The following is a 27,072-nucleotide window of genomic DNA, read 5'->3' as shown; positions in this document are numbered from 1 at the left end:
TCTGATTTCATTGTTGAAACGATTCCCGATTAAAAATTCGCTAAAAATCCTTCCTACCCACTATGTCACCACTATTTGAGTATGATTAATGTAAATATTACAATAAAAATGTATGTACAATTCATAGATGTCTCGTTAATTGTCGAGTTTAAGTCAGTGTCTCGTAATTTAGCGACTTATATAATAAAAAATGCTGTATTGCTTGTAATTTGGCCAGGAAGGCGCATTGGGGTTTACCTGTAATGCCTTCCTGATATGAAATAAAAATAAAAAATAAAAATAAATAAAAATAAATAAAAATAAATAAAAATAAAAATAAAATTGCTTAAAAATAAAAATAAAAAGCTGCACTGTAATTGTAATTTGTAATTGGCCAGGAAGGCGCATTGGGGTTTACCTGTAAGGCCTTCCTGGTATACATATATGTAAAAAAAAATATATGTAGACGTGTAAAGCGAAGAAACATTACAAACACGATGATTACAAAATTGGATTCGACAAAAGAATCTTTGATTCTCAGAAACAGAAGGTCGGTAAATGGCTCGTAGAATTCTCTGCTATGATAGTTACCATATAGCATGTAATTTTCCGAGCGATCTATTGCTCGATAAATTGCCACATTTGAGGTCTCTTTAATTGCTCTCCAGGCACTACTGACGATGAGGCATTTCGAAGAATTGCTTTTGGACTTTAGGAACTTATCAAGCCTCAAAGCCGAGCAACACTGGACCTTATTGGTCGATTCGCGGTGACGTCACAGTTGAATCGATAGTGTGTGGCGCACACAGGTGCAGTGGCGCGCAACCGCAGGCGCGCGAGCCGTCGCCCCTCTAACCAGCCGGCTTTAGTAAACACGTCGCCGACTGGTAAACAAGTCAAAGACTCGGGCCGGCCGATAATGTGTTAACGCATCGATGCTTTGGTGACAGTCGAGCGCCAGTCGACAAGCGCGTCTCCAAACAATAAAGGTAAAAATGTCAAAGATTTTCCGTTTTAACACATTTTCTGACGTACGAATCTGACATATGCTATGCACCAGACATTCGCAATTGAATTGTTGCAAACCGTATTTATTTTGTGAAAAATCGTTGCATTGCAAACGAAACGCTGTCAGCTGTTCGTGACTTTTCATTTAAAATTGTATGTAAAAGAAAAATTCACACACACATGTATATTTATAAATTTTATTTATTGAATAACAGCTTAAATTAGTATAAAATAGTGAACGCAAATTTCTTCTCAACATTATATACATAAGAAAAAATATTTTGAATTTTAGTGAACGATTAAACGAATTCATTTGGTTTTTTTTTTAATATTGGACGAAATTTCATTTCAAACTGCATTCATATGTTTTTATATTTTCATATCAAACTACATTCATATGTTTTTATATTTTCATATCAAACTACATTCATATGTTTTTGTTTTTGCATTTAAATTAACATTGCATTGATTCAAAATAAAATAGCATTTAATATAATATAATACATAATAGACAAGCACACATTTATATCAAGAATATGGCTTCGATATATAATTAATTCTCGGATAAAATTAGGTCAAATTAAGCGTACGGATATAACGAAATGTATACCCATACATATATTATATTATAAAAGTGGTTTTACCCGGCTTCGCTCGGTATTTGTAAGCATGGCTTAAATTGATTTGAATATTCATTTGTTTTTATATTAAAATTTAACGTCACGGATTCTTCGAACCAACGATAGTTACATACAAAGTCTCTTTCGAAATTATATATTAGATTACACGTAATAAGTGTTGATTTAAATTTTATTCAATATCACATACATACATATATAGGCTACGAAGCAAATTACTTCCGGCACGAATTTCACATATGCGATAGCGTAAATATTTTATCACCGGTTGTTAAACGACTGTGTGAGTGATTTTTAAACGTGAAACAAATAAATAAAAATATGTAAAAACGTAAAAATAAACACACACACCCCCTTCGTTTCGTCACGCGGCATTTAAATTAGTTTAATTTTAAAACATCGATTTTGTATGTGACGTTTATTTTCAAAAATGGTAAAATATTGACAATGTTGTACTAATTAATTATTTAGGTACCTACGTGATATTTTTCACTTTGAAAATTTCATATTAATTACATATATCGTAATATAATAATAAGCACACAAGACGGGGGTTCCATATGTAAATATTTGTTAGTACACTTTGATAGTTTATATTGGGTATATGTAGGCTCTGTAAAATCATGATTTAAATTGAGTGGCGCGAAATAGACTGGATGCTGCACCATCTAGCGACAGCTTTGATACAGCGCCTAAAAATTTCGGCTTTTCCTGTAAGATGTCTCCAGTTTAAAATTTACATTTCAATCTTTCAGAGATTTTATTTTCATTTTTGACTATGTATTGTATGTATGTATGCCGTTATATATTAAATTGACCACTTTTTGTATTATATAATATTACAATATTGAAAAATTTCTATTGAAAAACAGCAATTTATTTCGAAAATGTTCTTTTGTGAAAAATCTCGTTGGAAAAAATTACTGAAAATTGTTTCGTTTTTTCACGCGTCCTTTACAAATGGAAGAAAATAAAAAAAAAAACTTTGAAAGGATTCAGTTTTTAGAAACGAGCGGCGACTTTCAATGATCTCGAATAAAGTAATTTCGAACTTTCGTTCGAAGGTGTCGAGTTTTCCGAAAAGCTGCCGTAACTTTGACACAAATTTATACGATTTATGGCGAAATGCTAAAGCAATAATGTATTCCACATAATAATATCCAATATAAAAAAGTAGACTTAGAATCAACAGTTACCATTTAGTAAATACATTTTCGACTCATCTGATCAAAGCCTCGAGGATAATTAATTAATTAAATGAACACAGTATTGTATCTATTATGTATTCTATGTATACACATGTGCATATATGTATATATGTACATATGTATAAAAATCAAAACACTTTTGAAGATTAGAATCTTTACCAGCTTCTGCGTAAATTAATCAATAAAGAAACTAAACGAAATTAATCAAAATAAATAAAAAAATACAGTAAAATCACTTATCATTTTCCATGTTGGATTTGATTTTCATTACGACAAAATCACACACATTTCAATCGGGAAATTGCATTTTTATGCGTGCTTTCATGCACGTATTCCGGGGGATATGAAAAGCGAATCGATTGAATTTTCATCAAATCATTTACGATAAATTTAGCATAATTGTTTACTTCATTTATTCTTCACATATGTACATACACATCTCATTCACACATACATACATACATACATATGCATGTCATAATTCTGACGCCACAAGTACTATTGTGTGCAATCGTTTGAATACATAACATGTTTTTCCACGTCTTTATTTGACGTTCATTCCATTCAAGATGACTGATGATAGCATGAGCGATGATGTCTTCGAGGATGAGGTGAAACCAGCCCCAACTCCATCCCCTTCGAATACAGGATACCGGGACTATGAACCTCCCCCGGATTTGCTGAATCATTATTCCGCCAAGAAAGTCGAAGAAGACCTCCCTATTCACAAGGTAACCATTAATACAAATTTATATTTAATGTTGACGTATTTGCAATTTTAATATCTTAATATATCCATTCAATGCTATAAATATAAAGCTTATTGATTTTACGAACCTTAAGGTGCAGACACAGAGAGGTGTCTGCTGTGTCTGTTTTTGCACATGTAAAAAAACGCTGGCACGCCTGCTCTATGCTATGGCACCCAAGCCAAAAAATCACCCCCAAGAGTGTTTTTGGTGATATATGTTATCTTTGACATATGTAAGTTTGACAGTGTTCGATAACGGTGAAAATAATAGCATAGTACGAATCAATAATGACCTGAAAAAACGCCCTTTCTCACTATAAGATCGAATGCGATTGTAAGATCACACGCGACATGTTAGTACTATTTTTGTTTTCTGAAAATATTCACCAAGCGAAAACATAGTGGCGTGGGCGGTCTTACGTTCTCCCAGATGTTCGTTTTATACGTTTTATTCGTTTTATTCCTTTTGATGCGTAGTTTAAAACGGTGACCGGAAAAATGCACTCGAGATACATAGTTGCACTCTCGAGACATCCAAACTTTCAAAGATGCTCAAGGAATACTAACACAATAGAATTTCACAAAAAAGCGTAAAGGGGTATTTGTATGTTATCCGAGGGTGATAAGCTTTTTTTGTGAAATTCTATTATGTAGGTTCTTTTTGAGCGCCTTTGAAAACTAGGACTTCTCGAAACTGCGCCACTATTCTGTGCAATTTAGTGCATTTTTCCGGGAACCGTTTTAAACAACATTGCATCAAAATGTCTTTTTGTGAATTTTTTACAGACAATATTGCTGGGAGATAGCGGCGTCGGAAAAACATCACTGTTGGTCCAATTCGAAACGGGAAAATTCCAATCTGGTAACTTTTCAGCCACAGTCGGCATAGGTTTTACTGTGAGTGTACTTTGTATTTATTTTGCATTCGATATACGCTTATTGCATGTCGCACGTCACACTTTTTCAATACGATTTATGCACGCATGCTTCCGAATTGATATTAGATACAATCTTATCGAAGCACATACCATTCCGCTAATATTATTAATTATAAAGATAGATAACGAAAGTTTTTCCATGCCGAAATCACAAAGATAATAGAGTGAACGCAACAATCTATCGTCTGTATGCTAATTCGTTGAACTGATAGCTTAGCGGAGAATTGTCTCTGAAGTGGATAGGGACTATCAAGGCTCAAATGGTATTATTTAACTTTTGGAGCTTTTGACAGTTTCGATGACGTCGCTTTTCACCCCGATATCTACGAAAAGGTTAATTTGCCGATATTTGAATATTAGGTAAATATACACAATATAGTCTACGGAGAAGGTCGTCCTTATCGATTTTTTTTGCGAATATCTGGTATCAATCAAACGTTAACGTTTCTTTTATGCAAATTTGATAGAAACCAGCAGCGAGTGAAGCAATAAAAATGAACGAAATATATCAAATTGTGTTCGATTGAATTTTTATTATAATATATATTTTATAGGTACATATATATATATATATATATATATATATATATATATATATATATATATATATATATATATATATATATATATATATACCAGAAAAGTCTAACAGGTAAGCTCCAATGCAATTTCTTGGCCAATTACAAACATTAATAAACAATTATGATTATACAGTATCATAGAGACGTCCAGGGGCGGCTCGTTTTTAAGAGCAATCAGTAAAAAACGGTAAAATATAGAGTGAAAAAAGAAAAAGTAATAGGCGTTTAAACAATTAAAATCTGACAGCGAGATGGCAGGGCGAAAAGTAATGAAACTACCGATGTGAATGATGAATGTGACAGATAAACGTCACCGTGTAATACGATGCAGTATTTTCAAACGTGTCTAATACGATATTTTTTCACCATCGTAAGGGCGGATGATACCTTTACTTATATTGATGACCAAAATGAGCAATATGGCAAAGTATGAAAACGATCGGATAAGAGGCAAAATTTTTCGTTATTAGTAATCGTATTGTAAGTAAAAAGAGGTATGTAAAAAAAGTATTTATTCCGCTCACCATGCAGAGAGTAGAGCCGGTTTGTTATTAAGTTCAGGGCAATCGTTTATCTGCCGTGGTCCCGTGGTCGTCAGCTACGGATTGCATGGTACTCTGGCACTTGCGAGTGGTACTGTGTGTAGAGTGTAGACAATCAGTCGTAAGGGAGGTTTCAGACTAGCATTTTTTTCTGCGCGTATACGGTCGTTTCGGCATACGCGCTTACACGCGTGCTACTTTTCGCGCTTCAAAAAACCGGACGCGCGTACACGGGCTTATTCCGGCGTTTTCGCTCGAACCGGTAGTGGTGATTTAGTATCAACATAGATAATACGAGATTATAAGCGCGTCTACGCTCGTACGAGTTGCGCGTATGGAAAACGACGCGCCTATACGCGCCTACATGCACTTCAAAAAACGAGATTATACGCGCGTATAAAACGATAGTCTGAAACCGCCCTAAAGGTATATTTGGGGTAGAAAACGCCAGCCCCGGTTGTCGATATTTTCTATATGATGTGAAAAATACAAAACATCGTCAATGTCTTTTGGCATTATATTTACCAAGGTATATCTTTATATAGGTACTAGTTAGGGTTTCTGATTTCCCGGACTTTTTCAATTCCCAGGATACGGGAAGGAGCCCGGTATCTTTCCCGGGATTCCCGGGATCCCAGGACTCATGTAAAATTTTTAATATATTAAAATCAATGTTTATATTTAATTGTTTAATATGAAAAAAAATGGTAAAAACTACCTACCTACCTACATACATATAAACAATATAAAACAACGATAAAAAAATTAATTAATTAATTAAATAAATTTTCAATAGATGGCGGCATATTATTTCAGGCTGTTATCCTAGAGGAAAAATTTGCATTGAACAGTATATATAGAACTTTTTTTCTTTTGTTATTATTCGTACACATGTACATACATATGTCGAATTGAAACGACTATTATAATACGGCGAGCGTTATCTCAGACACACAGACGGAATAGCGAAATTATATACATATATAAGGTATATAATTCTTTCATTTTTATCATTAAATATTTTTTATTAATTACATTTTTCGTTTTTTAGAACACATAATGAACGAAGTTGATAATTTATAAAAATAGGCATTTTTCTTGCATAATATTTTACTAAAAAATATATTAAGTTTGATTTTTGGAAAAAATATATGTAGAAAGGGGGTGGATTTAGCTTCTTCTTGCCCCACATTAAAGTCACGAGCCGATCTAGGTGACATCCATGAACAAATTCGATAGTACTAATATTTCGATAAATAAATACATTTTACATAGTACGTGGCATATTTATAATATCCGCAAATTCAAGATGCTATAAACTTGGATTTGCAAGAGACAGGACAGGTTTTTTCCAATTCGGTGTAACCGTTTCAACAACGTCGGTTTAATTAGCAAACTCTGGTAGGAAACGATCGACTTAGAGTCACATATATCCAAGGTCTGGCCAGCAACACCGGGTCAGGGAATGAACGCATGAACACCCAGTTGAATGCATTACACGCTATGTTATATATTACATTTTTAGGAATTAAGTGTAGTTCAGTTGATAAGTTGTAGTGAAGAATTTGACGGCGACACTTGCAATGTTTCAGTTAAAATTAAAATCGTTTGTGGATTGAGAAAAATACGCCATTCCTCGAAAATTATGAAACTCATATTATGTGTAATGAAAATACAGAAGAAAATCACAAAACAACACGAAGATATCATATTTTTTTCAATATTATGCGCCGTAGTAAGAAATTTGCGTTTCGTATTTCAATACATTTACATTTTTATCGACTTTTTAAAATTAAAAATAAACGATACTTGGAAAAATGTCCAATAGAACGTCGCCACATATCATATTTGATGATTTGAATTCGTTTTCTTTTTGGATGTTGGTAATTTTCCGCATTACGGAGTAAACTAGCAGTGCGCACCGGAGTTAAGAGTGCAAACATTTTCACGCGTGATAAATCAAAATAAGATGAATTATGTATTGAAATTATTCAAAAGGATATTAGAGTGTATACATCGCTTTCGTTATATTCATTTCATTCTTGAAAATAAGGTCCCCAGCGGAAAATGGTGATGCAAAAGTTTGCAACCTGTTGCTTTAGGCCCGATGCCAGATTTTTTATCCAATGTATGGTATAGTAATTAGAAATGAAATACAATTTACAAGTAAGTCAAGTATTAGTGCTCGGTATATACAATTGAATTTATTAACATATTTGATCAATGTATGTATTTATATAGAAATGAAAATCATATATACCAGAAAAGTCTAACAGTTTAACTCAATGCGCTTTCCCGACCAATTACAAACATCGATAAACAATTATATTTATACATTTGAGACATCTCTGACAAATTCATTGAGACATGTCTGGACAAATTCGATAATACATACTAATATTTTAATAAATTTATACATTTCACAGAATGGGCAGTATGTTTATATCATAATCAACAAACTTGTTATATGTAAACTGGAATTTGCGAGAGACAGAATAGGTTGCCAATTTTGGTGGAACAGTTTCAGCAATGAAATAAGATAAATTGGAAAATTCCTACATACATATGAGCGGTTATATTTGAAAGCGAAATAAGTCAACTTTTCTTCATTTCGAGAAATTTCTCGCAAAACATCAAATATAATGTTTTGCATTTAACAATATTTTAAAATACTGGTGGCCTGAAATACGTATATTCTGCTTTTCTGAGATTCTGGGCATATTGAATTAAAAGTAGTGATAACAATTTGCGAATAAGTTAAACTGAAATAGTGTTTTTAGAACTGAAAATTGGACTTTCAAATATCTTCTTCTTCTTTTTATTCATCTCCTCGTAGGAGGTTGGATATCATGATATACATTTATCTTCTCTCTATCCATGGTTGCCCTGAAAAGTGTTGTGGAGTCATATTGGTACCATCTACGGAGATTGCCCATCCATGAGATGCGTCTTCTACCAACGCTTCTTTTCCCTTGTACTTTCCCCTGCAATATGAGCTGTATGGTTTCATATTTCGGATTTCTTATCACATGACCCAGGTATTCGAGTTTTCTGCGCTTCACGACGCTTAATAACTCTCGTTTTCTTTTCATTCGTTTCAACACTTCTTCATTTCGGACTCTGTCCACCCAGGGGATCCTTTTCAGGGGATCCTTTCAAATATAGCGGCTCATATATCTAATGTCTAGCCAACAGCACCGGGCCAGGGAATGAACTCATGACTCTTCAGTTGAAAGCATTTGTTGCTGGCTATGGATTGGATTTGTAAATTGAACATTATAATTTGAGCTGTTGATTACAGTGTTTGATTTTTTTTTCGGGATGAAGTCTTTCAGTCGTTTAATTTATATCAAAGCATACATTTCAATGGAAAAAACATCACGAGAAAATATTTTTAATAATTTTAAGTAATATTAAAAATATATAATAACGAAGTTTTAAGGAAAATTCTAGGTACCAAGCAATAATTTGGAGAGGATATTGAAATCCATTTCATTTATTTGCTCCAATTTTCAGTTCGAGACAAAGATTAATTAAATGATTCTTATAATGAAAATGTAGGAGGATGAAAGGATGGTTGAACGCTCTTTGTTTGTTTGTTTTTTTTTTTAATTGGGTTTTCCTTTGATATACCTTTTAATACGTACGAAGGATAAAAATATTACGAAATATTAAAATTACAATAATCGGCTTACTGACGGTAGCTTGTTAGATACAGAAGGAGGGCATGCGATTTGAGAAGATATTACAAAATAAAAGAAATTAAATATTAAAATATTTAATTAATTTCATGCTTCGGCTCAAATTTGCGCCGTTTGCCAAAATATTTTTTTTATCCACGATATACATACATACATACATACATAATAATTTTCTTACGAGATAAAAAAGTTAACTGAAATAATGATTTGATAATATTTTATGATGACCTATGTATATTTAAATTATTTAATTAGTATATATTAACATATGTATATATAATATCACTATTCTGTGTGTCTGTCTGCGGTAACGCTCGCTGTACTATAATAGTTGTTTCAATTCGACATACATATGTACGTCACAGCTAAAACGATGCCAACAAAACGTACGAATATAATAACAAAAGAAAAAAACTTCTATATATACTGTTAGCTACCAATGTTTCCACTAGACAAATATATGAAAATTAGATTGAAAATTAATTAATTAATTTATTTTTCTATTGGTGTTTTATATTGTTTATATGTAGGTAGTTAGGTAGTTTTTATTTTATTTTATGTACATATGTATACGAAGGCCGGGAAGGCTTGACAAGAAGACCCCAATGTGCCTTCCTGGACAATTAATTAAAAACAATGCAGCATTTTATTATTACATTAATGACTGTATTTCCAGGAGCTAAAGAACACAACATAATAATTAATTAATTCATTAATTACAGAATTAATCCATTGAGACATCTATGGATTTTTAGATTCATACATAATTTTTACAAATTGTAAATATAATACAATAAATACAGAAGATTTATGACAACCGAAAAGATGATTTTTTGCCAATTTTGAGGAACCGTTTCAACAATGATCAGATAAAATTGGCAAAATCTAACCAGCAGTATAGTGGATCGAACCCACTGATCACTCGGTGCTAAACATACCCGCTACCATTACCATATTAAACAATTAAATATATTTAAAAGGTATTTGAAAAAAATATATTTAAAAGGTACGGATCGAACACAGGACTGACACCTTTATTTTAATTTTGTATTTATGTATAAATTAATATGCCAACTCCCATGGGTTGATATTTCATCGAGTACAACACTGGTAACAATATAACGTTGCTTGAATAATGAAAAATTTAGTAAAAAGCTTTTAAAAAGCATCCATATACACGCCAATAGTTTTCTTTGTATCAAATAATGTAGTTTTATTTGAGGCATAATACCAATAATATTATCCGTGTGAACGAAATTCGACATATTGACCTCTACATTTAAAATAGAAAGGTAGATAGTGATAGAGACGGGATTTTAAGCATGGATTGATTCGAGCGGGAGCGTCCCACAGTTTGAGGGGAGCTTTCGAATGCTGGGATTAGGGCTCCGGGACGCCAGTCTTGATTCATTCGCCGTGGCGTCGGGACGCCCGGGAAAATACCCGGGAAACGCGGAAGTTTCGCATTCAGCGCGCGAAATTCGAATTGAGATAAAAAAAATATATGAGAGTTATCTTAAAATAATCGGTCAAATCATCTTGTATGAGAGATTTACATAGATTCCAAATTTAAAGTGAGTGGCCCCGCATGATTCATAAATAAATATCTAATTAAGAATAAATGATATTATTTGATATTCAAATATAATATTATATACATACGTATTTATTATGTGAACATACATATGTACATACATACATACATACATATATGTTTGCATAGAATCCTGTTTTCATTTTAAATTCGATTAATTTTGTCAATCACTGACGTCATGCATCGCCGTATTCAAATATGTTGTGGATGATATTGACTTTCATGGAATATTATCAAAATAGCGATCCGTGAATAGTTAAGATTATCATGTGAAATATGCACAAAATTTGAAGTGCATTCAAAGTCGACGTCCATTAAGATTTTAAGCAAATTTATTATATTATTTAAATTATATTATTTATAACATAATTTCATTAGCATATGGTTGGTAGGTATGTTGAAAGGGTATGATTGCAATTGGATGTATTTACAATATTATTAGAAATGGCGTAGACTTCTTTTTTATTGTTCCATTGAGTATCGCTTGCGATTATGAATCTTAACTTTTATTGGTCGAAAAGCTTTGTTTTGAACCTCGAACTTAGGTTTTCAATAATTTGGTGAGAACATCTAATCAATAAGAATCGCGTAATTTTTCTAGTTTTCTTGTAACAGCCGTGAAATTATATATGTATGTATGTACATATACTTGGTGGTTAAAACATTTATTGGATTTGTTGTAATAAATAAGTCAAAATGAGTTTAAAATTTAAATAAGGTTTTTAAAAATTATCATTATTTTTTAAAGACGTTAGTTTCAAACTAAAAGTAGGAAAAAATGGGTGAACTAAATAAAAAAAAAATGTAATATCAAAATTATTGACGATATAAATTTTGCTATTGTATTTATGTACATACATATGTACACAGTATACGTTGTACTAGAATAAATATTCATACATAATATTTCTTGTACCTAAGTACAAACCAATTTAAATTTTCACAGACATAAAAGGTTGCATTAAATATATAATGTTCCATTATTGTTATCGTTAAGTGTTGAAAGTTAAAACTGCGGTCAGATTACAGCTTATCTACATATGTTTGTATATACATATATACATACATATATAGGTGACCATGTCAATATTCTTTTTTATGTATGCATACATACATATGTACAATAAAACCAAAATTAACAAAGTTTTATGAAATGAAAGTAGAAAGTCTTACAATTTCAATGTTGCAATAATTTATTTAGATAAAGTTTGATTAACATGTGTATGTATATTGTTCATATGTACATACAAGGCCGGCTCAAAGGTGCAGTAGAGAAAGCACGTGCCTAGGGGCGCCATAGCTAAGGGGCACCTAGCCCCGAAAGTGTATTGTAAAATTGAAAAAAAAAAAAGAAAGTTTGGCTTTCTTTGGACTTATAAAGCATTTGATATTCAACATAAGTTTTCTACCTGAAGTAACAATTCTGGCTAAAATATCATAACTAACGCAGGAAGTCGACTGCCAAATATCAACGACGCATGAATAAAATTTGTCAAAAATAAATCATTGGAACTTCACGGTTATTTGTAATTGCATTTTAATAAAATACTGCTGAAACATGGCATTAAACGAACTATGTATATATGTACATATACATATATCTGGGATAGATTTACTTCACGTAATTAAATATCTTAACGAATTACGTATATTCGAATCAGGGCCAGAAATGGAAAATTTCACGAATGGGAGCACTTGATAATTTTCAAAACATGCTTTTGATTATTTTATTATATAATACATTATACATACATATATGTACATACATACATATCAGAGCCGGGACTATAATAAGTATTTCTCAAGCAAAAATGAAATATTATACAAATAATACTTAAGGGATGGCTTAATCTTTATGTAATTAGGGGATATTAGATGACCTGTACTTTAAAATCATGAAGAATATGGGCTCAATGGGCCACTGTTCGAAGAAGAGTATCTTCAAAAGTCATACAGTTTTTCATCGAAGCATTTTACTCGTAGTCAACAATTGTGATTCAATATTGCAATATTGACATTATATTTTAGGGTAGGGGTGGGGGGCTGAAAACCAATCTACCCAGCAGCGTCATATATGTACCTTCGGGTCGGGCCTGCACACATACATATGTACATACATATGTATGTGTCATCATGTAAAATTAACCGGTTCCAACATGTCGGATGATCTCAAAAAGGACGCCCAAGTCAAGATTAAACCTAATTAGTCTACTTCGGAGCGAAGTCTTTATTTTAAGGGATTGTGACACTTTCCCAAAAATGAAAAAAAAGAGGTAGAAACCCCTCCTCCCCATTTTGCTTTGCGCCTACTTATCATTTATTCTCAGTGGATAAAAGGGGTAGGTGGGTTGGCAGGACGTTCAGTGGTGACGGGATAAAATTTTTCACCCAATTAGCTCTGGTGTATTAGGCCTTGTGAAAAAAACCCTTTGTGTTCACCGTTTGCAGGATTATCTTCAAAATGGACAGAGTTTCATACATTATTTGTCTAGTAGGTACATAAAAAATCATATGTAAAATTCAAATATTTTTTTATGCCAGCATATGTATTTATGTACACGTATAAAAATTTAAAAAAAGTACTTAATTCTACGAATTCACTTTGAATGCTATTTTTTTTTTAAATAAATATAATGTATATATATATATGTATATTTGTATCGGTCTCCGTGACGAGCCAGAATGTTAAATTACAGAAAGCGCAAATATCGGAAGGCAAAGATCGAAAATCGAAAGATCTTAAGTCGAAAGATAAAAAAAGGGTGCATTGTAAACGGTACATACTCACTTAATTTGCGCGAGCAGGATACAACAGGAACAAGAGGAACAGGCTTTTTTTTTTTTTTTTAATATGCTTTCAATAATTTAAAACCACCAAATGTCGTTTCAAAATTCAAATCAATTGAAATTCTAGCTTAGACTGCCGTAAAGAATACAAAATTTCACCTGTTGATTTACACAGAGAATTTCCGCCTTATTTTATGCACCGATATTTTTTCCAAAAAAATTACATAATAGATAGGATATTAAGTATGACCAAGCTATGCATATCTTTTGAGAAAAAATTTTGAAACTGAAGTTTGAGCATCTTAAAAAGTTAGGTGACAAAATTTCTTTACATGTAGTATGTACTATAGTTCGTATACGTTTTTATCAACTTTTTCTTGTATACGGGAAATGTGAAAAGTTGGTCATGTAAGTACTTCTGGCCTTTGTGGAAAACTTTGTTGTCTGCTTGCTGAACAAATGGATTTCAAAAGTCGTCTTCAGTTATTAATTCATGCAATGCTAATGAAACCATGATTTACTCGCAAAAATCTACGTGCTTTTTTAACAGCTTTTAAGCTTAATTAATTAACCAGATCGAACTTCGGAGCCAGCGAAGCTCTCAAGGGGTTAAATCGCGGACGTTCGAAAGTTCGGCTATCCATTTAGAAATGAATTAAATCGAAATAATGTAATGTTTCAATTATAAAAAGGGTCGGGAGGAGTTACATAAAAGCATAATATGTAGGAATTACTAATGTAGCATTTGTAAATCATGCCTTTAAGACTTGATATAATAAATTCAAGTTTGGCGGGTTAAGCTCATAAAATGAAATCTTAATTATAATTATTTTTCAAGGAAATATTCATATATATTATATGAGTTGTTTATTTAATTGTATTTTTATTTTTTATTTTATACGGCATCGATGATACACAAACGATTTTTGATCTAACGAGTGTTTATAAAAATTGCGTTTTCCGGGAAATCACTAAATGAATATTGGAAGAGGAAGTGCTCTTTAAATAAGAGCGAGGAGAGCAAAGAAAAAGAATTTTCCATCAAAACGGAGAGATGAAAAATGAAGTAACGTTTTCCCGCAGTACGTTTCATAAAGAAATATTTCTATGCGCCGAGTTTCCGGGAACTAAATGACATTATTATTATTTTCCATTATTGAATTCAGAAACTTGGTGAATTATTTAACAGATAGTTGCGATACAATCAATGATTTAATAAATTGAGGAATTCATTTGTATGCTTTCGTCTTTGAAAAAGCATCAAATTTCACGATTACAAATTTCAGATGTACATTATTTCTCCGAATTAATTTCACCGCCTCGACTAATTGTTTTTAAGATGAAAGTTTTTCGCTGAAAATGTTTTATAATTGAGCTAAATCGCGGCTCAGGTTTGCGTGTGTTTCTCGTTTATAAATACATCTAATTAAAACGAATCTCGGGGAAATTTAGCTTAATTAAAAACAAGACGCCATCTCAACTGCTTCAGCTTACGACAATAAGATATACCTTTGACTCTTCAACATAACAGAAATAGGTTGCTGTAATTTTTATTTCGACAAAAAGCCTTAAAAACCTTCGTATTATATAGTGTTCTCGATTCTAGAACTAAATTATCATTATATTCAGGTGAAAAAGTAAAACCGAAGGCCAATAAAAGAGAAAATGCATAACGAAATGTTAACCACCATCCTTCTCAGTAGCTTACTTTTTAAAGATGATGTAAAAAGTATGAATATAATTTATGAAATAAGAATTTTCAGTAAAAGAGAGTGAGGGAGGATTCAAATGAAATTAATTTGAAACGATGTTTTTATCGTTTCCACGCTAGCAAGTAAAAACATGTGAAATTTATTCTTTGATCAATTATGTATAAAAATATATTCCTATTCCTAATATATCTACATATACATATAATTTTTTAAATGAATTCAATGAATCTCACAAATATTTTATGAATATTATAAATTTAAATGATGTTTTGTCACTTTATTTTTGAGTTTGGTTCTGTTTATTCATTTAAAATACCCGATTCAATGGTACAACGACGAGCCTAAGGGATTTATTTTATCAAGAGTAAAACAATAATAGAGCCAGAAATATATTAAACACAATATAAAATACACGAATACTTAGGGAAAATATGAATCTATACCTAAAAAGAGTTACACTAATCCATTTATTTTGAGGCAATAAACTAAATTATTGTTAAAGATACTTAAAAAAGAAATATTTAATCGTTAACTACAGCGTTAAAAAAACAGTTTTTATTCTGTTATATTTAAAAAAATAATTTTCTACATTTTCCGTTTTTACAATTTGAAATTTTGCAGTTTAAAAATATGTCATAGATGAATATATTCATTTATATCAACAGGGTTTTCATTTTTTTTTTATATTTACCACGATCCATAACAGGCCCAAGGTGAAACACATGGCCAAATTTGTACATTCAGATGTATTATAGAGGTGACAAAGAGAAGGTAGGTGGCCAATTTGTTGAGGAACCGTCTTAACAATAAAATTAAATAAATTGACAGATTCTAATAGAAAACGATCGACCTGGAGTCACACATATCCAAGTTCTGGGCAGCAACACTGATGGGCCAGGACTGAAACCGTGATCCCTTAGTAAAATTAATTGTTCCAAGGCGACACCTGTGGTCAACTTTGTACTACAGTTCGGTGACTATTTCTCACATGGCGATCTCACACACGTCACTAATATCTCGATCACGGAATATATGCACTCGAAAATACCACCCACCGAGAGGCACCCACTCGAATTATCACACTAACGAGAATTCGAGTGCCAGATATTCCGTATTCCCGATTTTCGTGGCAAGGATTGTCTTGTGCGAGATCGCCATATGCGAAATAGTCAAATTTATAATAATGGTGACAACATGAGGGTAGGTGGCCAATTTGATGAGGAGAAGTTTCAGAAATGAAATCAGATAAATTGGCAAAAAACGATCAACTTGGAGTCACATGTATGCAAGGCCTGGCAAGCAACACTGGGCCAGGGCTCGAAACCCTAACCATCAGTTGTCAGCATTATACATTAACCAATGAGCTAATGCTGATTTTGATATCACATGATGATTATTAACTGTTTTTTAAACCTGCATTAAATCACAATCCATTCTTCACGTCACCAATATAGCAGTGAAATTAATAAGGCATCCTTACAAGACATCATTGAACCCACTCTAACTAGTATTATTTTTAATTTAGTATAACTATGAATCACATATATTTTTGTTCCGTCCAAAATTCGTTATCGATTGACTGTTTAGTGGATAAATTTAATAGTATAAAGCCCTCTTGTGATGTTGTATATTTAGAAAATAAAAATCAGACAATGATAATATTAGACAGGGGCGACAGATAAGGTGTCTATATATGTAAATAAGCTTCGGGTTCAGTTTAAAAAGGGCGCTTGAAGGTGAAACTGGGTAAGGAGACGGTTGCCATGGCAGTGTAAATTACTCACTGCTCACTGGGTAGATCATCCGATGTTGAGGGCCAGATCGAGGGTTCGTATCCAAGGGTCTTTATTTGCGTGCCGGTGCGTCACTCCTTGGCGACCCGCCATAATATTTGATTTGCCATCGAAATCAGTTATGTATGTATATCACCAAAGTAACACAATATCTCGACGATGGCATAGATATACAAATATACTCAATCATCATTGAATATCGAATTTCTCCGATGGAATCTTCGGTTTGATCAAATACCAACGCGAAACTTGCAAATCCCGCACGGCTAATAATAATCGCAATACGATGCTTTGGGAGCAAAATTCAATTACGTATAATATTTTTTATTAAAATATCATGTTATACATATTAATTTATGGATCGGTTGAAAACTTAACTTTAGCGGCAAAACTGAATCGAACTTTTCGGGTGGAATAATATAGAATGCATAATTCATAAGGTTGCTATGGGATGTAAAAGAATTTTTTTACATGAATGTTCATTAATTCTATTTTTAAAGAGAAGGTACATATGTTACGAATTTTTTATATCGCATTATTTATTTCATATATACGTACATACATATGTATGTACAATGTCGGTCTCCGTGACGAGACAGAATGTTAATATGCACCATTTTTTTTTGATCTTTCGACTTAAGATCTTTCGATTTTCGATCTTTGCCTTCCGATATTTGTGTTTTCTGTAATTTAAAATTCTGTCTCGTCACGTAGAACCGTACAATGTATATTTGTATAGTGGAGTGGATCTCAATTTATAAGTTACAGAATATATGTATGTACATATATTTTAATATTTGGCAATATCTTTAAGTAAAGTATGGAAAGAGATACATATTTACATTTCAATGTTGGAGGTAACTTTTCGATTATCCTCTGAATAAAAAAGATCGCAAAAGCAATTACTGACCGTATGTGATCAACGAATTTAAATTTTTCCATTGAAAATAATGTGAAATCAACTTTTAAGATGTTTGAAAGCGATGAGAAATGTATCTTAAGAGAACTTTTCATAGAGTTTTTATACTTGTGTACATTTCAAAAGATTCATTTCCAATAGAGAGAAATTAGATACAATTCAATTGTTTCTTTTTCATATGAAAATTTTTTAATTTTTTCCAAACAAAAGATGCTATTTTTGTGGTACCAAAAATAAACTGTTGTTTCAATTTAAATCATCAAAATTTAAAAGAGATAGTTATTTATCACATCATTCAAGCAGCATCCCACTTTTGCGGGTTTCTAATTATTAATTAAATGTACATATATTTTGGTTTATAAGTATACATATGTACGTCAGATTCATGTTAATTGAATTGATGCGCATATTCGTACATATACTTAGAAGGTAAATAAAATCATTTTTAACCTTGTTAGTCATCTACGAAGCCTATACCAATATACTTACGTATATAAGAATGGAGAAAAGAGGGGTATTTCTAGCCTAGTGCACAAGGGGTGGCGAAACGCCTACCCTCGTGGCAACAGGTGACTCCTGAAGCTTCCAATTCCAATATTCATACTCACACTCAATCTTCATCGTTACATTTTTGACTTCAATAAGTTTTCAATTGATATTTAGATATTTTCGCGAGTATTAAAGACGGCATTTCAAATGATTACGGGCTTACGGATATAATCCCGTAAGTAAAAGCTTTTAAGAAATTAAAATATTTTTTTCAAGTTGAAATGTGTATTCGTATTACTTATGTAATATTTATATTACATAAGTATTATTACATACACACACACGTATCTCATTTTGAACCCTAGATATTATCTTGTATCAAATTGGTGATTCTAGGAAGGTTTAAAATTTACCACCATATGTACACACACAACACACATATAATTTGTGTATATATACATATTAAGGCTTCCATCCCGGTGCCCGGGATCCCGGTCTTTTCTGGTACCGTGAATCCCAGTGCTGAAACTAGTCTGTATACCGGGAATCGGTGCTGGCAGAAATTTCTTTAAAAATATTATTTTTACAAAAATAATATGGAAAAAACATAAAACAAAATTATATAATGAACAATGGAGGGATGAGAAATGACAGTCATAGTCCATTTGTTTCATTCATTTCCAAGTTGAGTGGAAATGGTACCTCCCCTTATAGGTGTCCTCTTATTTTAAGTTTTTGAATTAAATTATCTGCCAAACCGCTAATCAAATCGGACTGAATTTTTTTTACTTGTAATAGAAATTATTAGTATTATACCCCAATATTTTTTCCTAAATCGAAAGTAGTACTTTTACTCTAGAGATTCAAGGTTTTTTATATTTTTCTCAGAAATCAAAAGTAGAACTTTTGTCTTGTGTAAGTTTTCCTACATTTGTGTTCAATTTGTATCGAAAATGCTCATAGCCGGGATGTGTTAACGTGTATGTACATATATATGTACATACATATGTTTGATTATCGAATTTTGTTTTTTATCCTTCTTATATTCCTCAAATACATAGATAAAGTCGTGGGTTGGTCACATCCGAATTTTTTTAATAAAGTCAATGTATGTATGAAATTCCAATTTTTATTTTAGGTGGATTGTTTCGATGAATAATTACTAGATGGTACAATCTATCACGACGGAATCAAAGTGATGTTTTTTTTAATTTATTTATTGTATTTTATTTAATCTTTGAAATCTATGGATTCGAACCGAAAATTTAAAAAATGTAGCCAAACTCTCAAAATAAGAACGCCAATATGGGAGTATTTTTTGCGTGAAACATAGGGAGAGTTTGCAAAATGTAATTGAACGTTTTTGAAATATGAAAACATGAAATTTAACTTTTTTCTTCATGTTTTTGAAATTGAACTTTTGAACTTCTTATACATTATCCGATCCCGGTGCTAGCACCGGGATCCCGGGATCGGAAATTCCCAGCACCGCAATCCCGGTGCTGAAGTAACCTTCCGGGATTGGAAGCACTAATGCATATAGTACTTGGGCGATGCTTTAATAAAATATAAAAACATTTACGTTGATTAATTCATTATTGTATTATTATTTTAATTTCAAAGAAATAATCAATTCAAAAGGCGTACGTCAATAATTTTATTAATTCGTATGAAATTATAATGTCATGAAAATATTTGATTTTCTTTTTACATACATATATAAAGCTATTATTATTATTATTATATATTTTGTTTTTCTTTTATTTTAATTAATTCGATGTTATTCCTTATTTGAAACATTCCGTGAGTATGTGAAATTATTTTTCCTTCTTGGAACGTGAACGGGTGATTTTAATTTTCAATTTAATTAACCACTGCAAATCGGAAGGAAAACCGGATATGGGCGAGGACACACGTAAACAACGCGATTCGTTCACATATCGATTGAAAACATCAAAGGTAATTTATTTGGAACGAGGCAGCACAAAAGCTCGCACCCGTTGCGAAAGCTACGCCCTACATTCGCAAATAAAGCTCGCTTTGATGTCGACAGAGCTACATACTTTGTCCCCTTTCGCGAAAATATCATCGGAAAACGTCACTTTTCCGCGACGTCAATAAATTAGTTCAAGGAAACGGACGTGCTTGATCGATACTGCCGGCGAGCGTTCCTGGAAAAGGATGCATCTCGATGAGTGCATGCACAAACCGCCGACTCTCAAACTGTGAAGTCCTCTTGAAGTACCGTGGAGACTCGATTTGATGATAGAGAATTGTAGGGGATTGTGGTTTTGCGTTCCGGATGCGTTGAAAGTACACATACATACATATGCACTCTCAACCCAAGTTTCGAAAACCACAATCAAACGTGGTGTAGTGCAATTTCAATTGATGCACGAACTAGCAGCACACAAACAGGTGAAGGCAACAAAACATCAATCTGTATATGTTCGAATACAAGTTATGTACGAATACGTGTGCCATTAATGGTTACCCTACGGCGATACATATGGAATTTATAATAATAGCTGAACCTGGCATGCGTTGCAATGCCACCCATTCCTGTTTTCCTGTTCCCGTTTTCCCTTCCACTGTTAATACTATTTTATACCGAGTATTATCTATTGAAATGTGTTTATTGGGATAGTGCTTTGGCCACACTATTTTTTATTTTCGTTTAAAATGGTTAATTGGAAGTGCGCTGAGTTTTAAATCGATAAAATTGCGAGCTAAAATCTCGTATTAGTATTTACTCATATTTACACGAATCTGAATTGAATTAATATAGATAATATATATTAAATTTATTTTTATATGAGAATTAAATAAAATTCCACTTAGAAAAATCATATTTTGACTATTCTTGTGGATTAATAACTAAAATTCTATTGATAAGTGGAATTTTATTTAATTATCATATAAAAACAATTTAATATATATTATCTCTATTAATTCAATTCAGATTCGTGTAAATACGAGTAAATACTAATACGAGATTTTAGCTCGCAATTTTACCGATTTAAAATTCAGCACACTTCTAATTAACGCTTTTAAACGAAAATAAAAAAGTGTAGCCAAAACACTATCCCAATAAACATTTTTTTAATAGAAAATACTCAATATAAAATAGTGTTAACAGTGGAAAAAATCCCAAATGAAAATACGTACTTTTGATTTTTGATTTGAACTGGACTACTTAGAGAAATTTGAAAGCTGAAAAGTAATAAAAATGAAAGATAAAATACCCGACTATAAATTCCAATATTCATTTTGAAAAGGAAATTGACAGATTTTGAGACATAGACCGAACAACACATATGTATGTATATCTCCGAATCTCGAGCCAATCAACATTTTTTATTACCAAATTCGTGCTCACTGGGCATAGATCTATAAGAAAAGTCATATCTCGTCTCTGAACCAAAAAAAAATCGTCATTTGTCGAACAGTGTTATTAATTGCATTGTTTAGTCGTTGTTGCAAAATCCAATTTCGTAAAAATGCGATTGGCATTATTATTCGATCAGATTGGAGAATTGTCGGAGATCAAGTGAATTTAATGTACATATGTTTTATATAATATTATATTTATGAACCTATATATTGTTAGTTTGGCAAACGTGAACGCAAATTCAAAGGCTTTTGTGGTCGCGATGCAATTTCGCGAACCTGTCATTGCCAAATTTAAACCCTCGCCGCTTTCAAAGAGCTTAGGGCGCTTCATAATTAGCATTCGTTTTTAATTAAAAAAATACACGTAGGGGACTTCACAGTGGATCTCTTTGTTCAATTTTAAAATAAAATAATTGTTGTAAGAGTAATAAATGTTATACTTGCAACATTTATGTGTTAAATATATACATTGTATATGTAAAAATTAAAATATAATATATAAGAATAATTACAATTTCGCACATTTGTGAAATTGTAGTTAATTAACAAATATTCATTTGTATATGCTACAGTGATTTCATACTAGCAGTAAAAGTGTACTTTCACTGGGGTTTAAGAGTTAAAATTATATTCCGAATACTTGAAATTTACTTCTGATACTTGATGTGTCTTGTTCTTCTATTTCCAACATTTTTTTTTGATAACTTCTTCAGTGTATATGTAAATTTTTAATTACATGATTTCAAGTATACTTCTACCAGTGAAATTATAATTTCACTGATTAATACGGATTCAATGTAACGTATGTAGATGTATGTAGATGAAGATAGATATATTATAAGAAATCGTTTTTTGCCGAAATTACTTTGCCGGCATATACATATGTACATATATTATATTATACATACATGTAGGATCTTGTTGTCAGGAAACATAAAAGAAAAGTACAGTAAATGAAACTCGTTAAGCAGCTTGAATAACTCTTTACTCGGTGGAGCGCTGCAACGTTCTAAGCTTTTGTTAAGCGTCACATGACAAGACGACAACTCAACCATTCTTCAACTCATGCATGCCAACCTTATCAGTCATACATGCATTATTCTAGGCTATAAAAATGCAGTTAAAAAATGAAAATTTCCTCGTCAAAAAGTGTCGTAATTCACATCAAAGCTTCAAATACAAAAATTCAATTAGGTACGCTAGCATCTGTAAAATTTCATATTTTCTTAATTTCCGAGGGTCGTAATCTCAATCTTCACAAGAAATTCTTTTCGAAACGGCCTTCCCTAATATTCTTTATAAAGTATGACTCACCTCGGTCGCCGACTGGAGGTTAGAATAGGACATCGTGAGCGTCTAATTTTCCTCTCATATGGATGGGAATTAGGGGTTGTTCGTTCGATAATATCCGGTCAGGGGGATTAATCCTCCACAATTCACCTCCCACCCTTCCCATCCGATACTGGTCACAGCCTCATATAATATGCACATTTCCCCAACTACACCCTATAAGCGAACTGTTAATTATCTCTGACGTAAATTGACGCTCGACCAAAATATATTGGATTTCGACAACACACCACCAGTTATTAAAATGTACATGTACATTCCTATTAGTGATAAATGAGTGAACAGTGAATTAATAATTATAATTTAGTATATATGTATGTATATACATACATATGTATGTATATAGTAATTTTAATATTGATCTAATTTTGACATTTTGACGCTTATTTTGCAATTCGCCAGATTTTTAATATCTGGTAAAATCAAAATATTTTACATTTTTGATTAAAAGTAAGCATTTCCTTGCCACGAATTGCTTTGCCACGGTGTTAAAAACTACTAATAGTAACGAATTGAATGAAATGACGGTGTGGTTTAATGTACGACTGTTTAATATGACAGCCGGGAAGGAAGTAAAGTGGTAGCCACCAACATGGTAGAATCAATCTGTATTTACAGGGTGGCGACCATAAACTCGACCATGTCGTAGAGCCTCTCAAACTTATAAAAAATATCTGATAAAATAATTTACCTAATTTATATATCTATATCTTAATTTGTAGCGCTATATATTATATGTAATTTAATATGTACAAGATTTTGCTCCATATTAAAATATTTTTATATAATTTCATTTAAACTTTGATTAATTGCTTATCAAAATAATTATGCTAATGTTGCTTATGAAAACAATTATGATAATGTATAATAATAATTCTAATTAATAAAATAATGTACGGTATATTTTGAATATTGAATTATTCAAACATATTTTAGTTTTTAATTTAAACATATTAATAATTTATTAGGGAATATTTTTTTTCTCAACATATTTTCATATCCTTCAAGGATTTTTTTTACCATGCTATTTATTTTGTATAAAATGGCTATTATATGTGAACTTTATACCTGTTTCTGAAGAGTAGAATTTTTGACGTAACAAAAGTCATATGAAAATCGAAACTTTATGAAGATACAAGCTTCAAATATTAAAAAAAAAACATTCCAAGTACTGATTGCATTGGCAAAACACATTGTGAGAGATCGTGTTCAGCTACGATGAACGATATTAATTAAAATTTCAATTAAACATTGAATAGAGAGAAGAAAAATGGAAGGGTCGAACTTGATCCCGGTCGAGCACCAGTGAATTCGGATTGTGAGTGTTTTTTCCCCAGTTTATTATTAGTCAACGTCAGCGCTTCTCAAAGTATGTGGGAAAGCAGTGATGTATCAGCTGTGACGGTGGGCAGTCAGGGCCGGAGGGTCGTCGTTAACCGAGTCCGGCCAATGTGGGCCAATCAGGGGGAGGGAACTCCACCCCCAAGGCCTCCCAAGACACCTTCCTTCGAGGATCCTCCCTTGCGACCTCAAGTGGAACCATACGATATCTTTTGCAAGGTGAGTGAAGCGTTTTGCATATATTCAAACTCAGATTTGTGTTACAGTCGAAGTGTATTTTCAGTTGTAATATATTCCAACTGGCTTTTTAGGTCATTAATATTTGAATACATTAAGTAAATTATAGCTCTACAAGTGCAAATACACTTTCAACAATGTGCATCAGTTGTAATATAAAAGTTGGGTTTTGACAATTTTGATGTTTTTACGAATGCAATAATGCGTTAAGAGGGCTGGACATCAGCGCCTTGTCCATACAAACGTATTACACTTCTCCCTTCCTCAATTATGGCACAAGACAAATTATTTTTTTTAATATGCTATGGATATCCACTATTGTCATGCATCTGTGCTTTTATTTTTTTGATTAGTTATTTTTTATAGGAGCTAGGAGCCGCCAAACATCTATAAAATCGCCTCTTTTTTACACCCACGAAAAGAGTCCAGCGTGCTTATTTAACGGTCGATTTAAAAAAAAAATACACGCACAGTTGCATAGAAAATATCTTTCTCATACTGATGATGATTTTTTTTTTAAATTGGACCAGTTTCAGAGGAGAAAATTAGAGAATACGAAACCCCGATTTTGTCGATTTAAAATACGTATTATCTGGTCGAAGCGCAACTGTCGCATTCACTCAATATATATATATTGATATATATTGTCGTATTCACTCAATATATACATTCGCTCAATATATATATCGAAGGAAGGAACGGCAACAAAATTAAGGTTTCGGGTGTACAGCCCTCTTAATATTTGCTAGGTATTACGAATAATGGTAATGAGTATTGTATTACGATAGCTCTGAAAATGTGTTCAAAACAAAAAAAATGTGACTTTCCAACCTAATTACTAGTTGAGTGACGTTTTCACGAAAACCTAATGCCTACACCTAACCAGGTACCAACTGAAAGTTGAACTGTATTTTCAGTTGTTATATATTTCGAACGGTTGGAATGTAATTCGCAATATGCATCAACTTACGTGGGTTAGACGGAATATATTCCAACTAGTCAAGATATATTACAACTGAAAATACGCTTCAACTATAACGGCAGTTGGTACCAGGTTAGATGGAATATATTTCGACTAGTCAAAATATATTACAACTGAAAGATACACCATAACCTAACCTAACCTAATCTTTACACCTTACCAGGTACCAACTGAAAGTTGAACTGTATTTTCAGTTGTAATATATTTTGACCGGTTGGAATGTAATTCGCCATATGAATCAACTTACGTGGGTTACACGGAATATATTGCAACTAGTCAAGATATATCACAACTGAAAATACGCTTCAACTATAACGGCAGTTGGTACCAGGTTAGATGGAATATATTTCGACTAGTCAAAATATATTACAACTGAAAGATACACCATAACCTAACCTAACCTAACCTAACCTAATCTTTACACCTTACCAGGTACCAACTGAAAGTTGAACTGTATTTTCAGTTGTAATATATTTTGACCGGTTGGAATGTAATTCGCCATATGAATCAACTTACGTGGGTTAGACGGAATATATTCCAACTGAAAGATACACCATAAACCATATATGAACATGTTACATAACTTAGAATATATTTATGGGTATATGATATAGAACAATTATAATATTATAACTATAATTATGGTCTGACTCTCAATTCCAATTCATATTAAAAGTCTTTATTTAAAAAAATTGAAACATTATACGTATACTACAGATAAATTATTTACAACAAAATGTGAAATTTTGATCTTTCTGCAAGAAACGTTTCCTTTTGAGTAATCAATTTTCATGCTCCTTAATTTATTTTGCATAATGAGCCACTTTCTGTACTTGCCTAGTTACGGCTCTGACTTTTATTAGATTAGCTTTTTTGCTGGCAGACTTTGTAGTCAGGATTTCGGGTTGTTTGTGTTCGTCTTTTTGAGTGACTACGTTGACTGATTTTAGCTAATCTGTAGAATAAATTAATATATTAAAATAAATAAGTATTTCTTTTAATTTTTAAATAAAAAAAATGAAATAAATGATTTTATACAAAATCAAAAGAAGCATTATTAAATTATTTTAAACATTATCTGAAGAAGAAACGTACTGCAAAATATAAATATCATTATCATTTACAGCCA

At 32.0% G+C, this 27,072-nt stretch overlaps 1 protein-coding gene across 3 annotated transcripts in view; it reads left to right on the top strand.

Moving 5' to 3' along the window:
- Positions 1-808: 808 nt before the first annotated feature.
- Positions 809-27,072, top strand: part of LOC143908994 (ras-related protein Rab-37-like) — a 37,889-nt gene continuing 11,625 nt past the window's right edge. For 2 of the 3 annotated variants that reach the window (XM_077426866.1, XM_077426864.1), the window contains exons 1-3: positions 809-968; positions 3,403-3,564; positions 4,371-4,481. In XM_077426866.1, coding sequence (XP_077282992.1) covers positions 3,403-3,564; positions 4,371-4,481 — 273 coding nt within the window. In that variant the 5' untranslated portion in view covers positions 809-968. Of the gene's footprint in view, positions 969-3,402; positions 3,565-4,370; positions 4,482-24,453; positions 24,944-27,072 lie in introns of those variants that run through there. The other variant, XM_077426865.1, reaches the window with a different exon arrangement.

Source organism: Arctopsyche grandis, chromosome 3 (genome assembly GCF_051622035.1).
Source record: "Arctopsyche grandis isolate Sample6627 chromosome 3, ASM5162203v2, whole genome shotgun sequence".
NCBI classification, from domain to species: Eukaryota; Metazoa; Arthropoda; class Insecta; order Trichoptera; family Hydropsychidae; genus Arctopsyche; species Arctopsyche grandis.
This window is presented reverse-complemented; position numbering and strand designations above follow the sequence as displayed.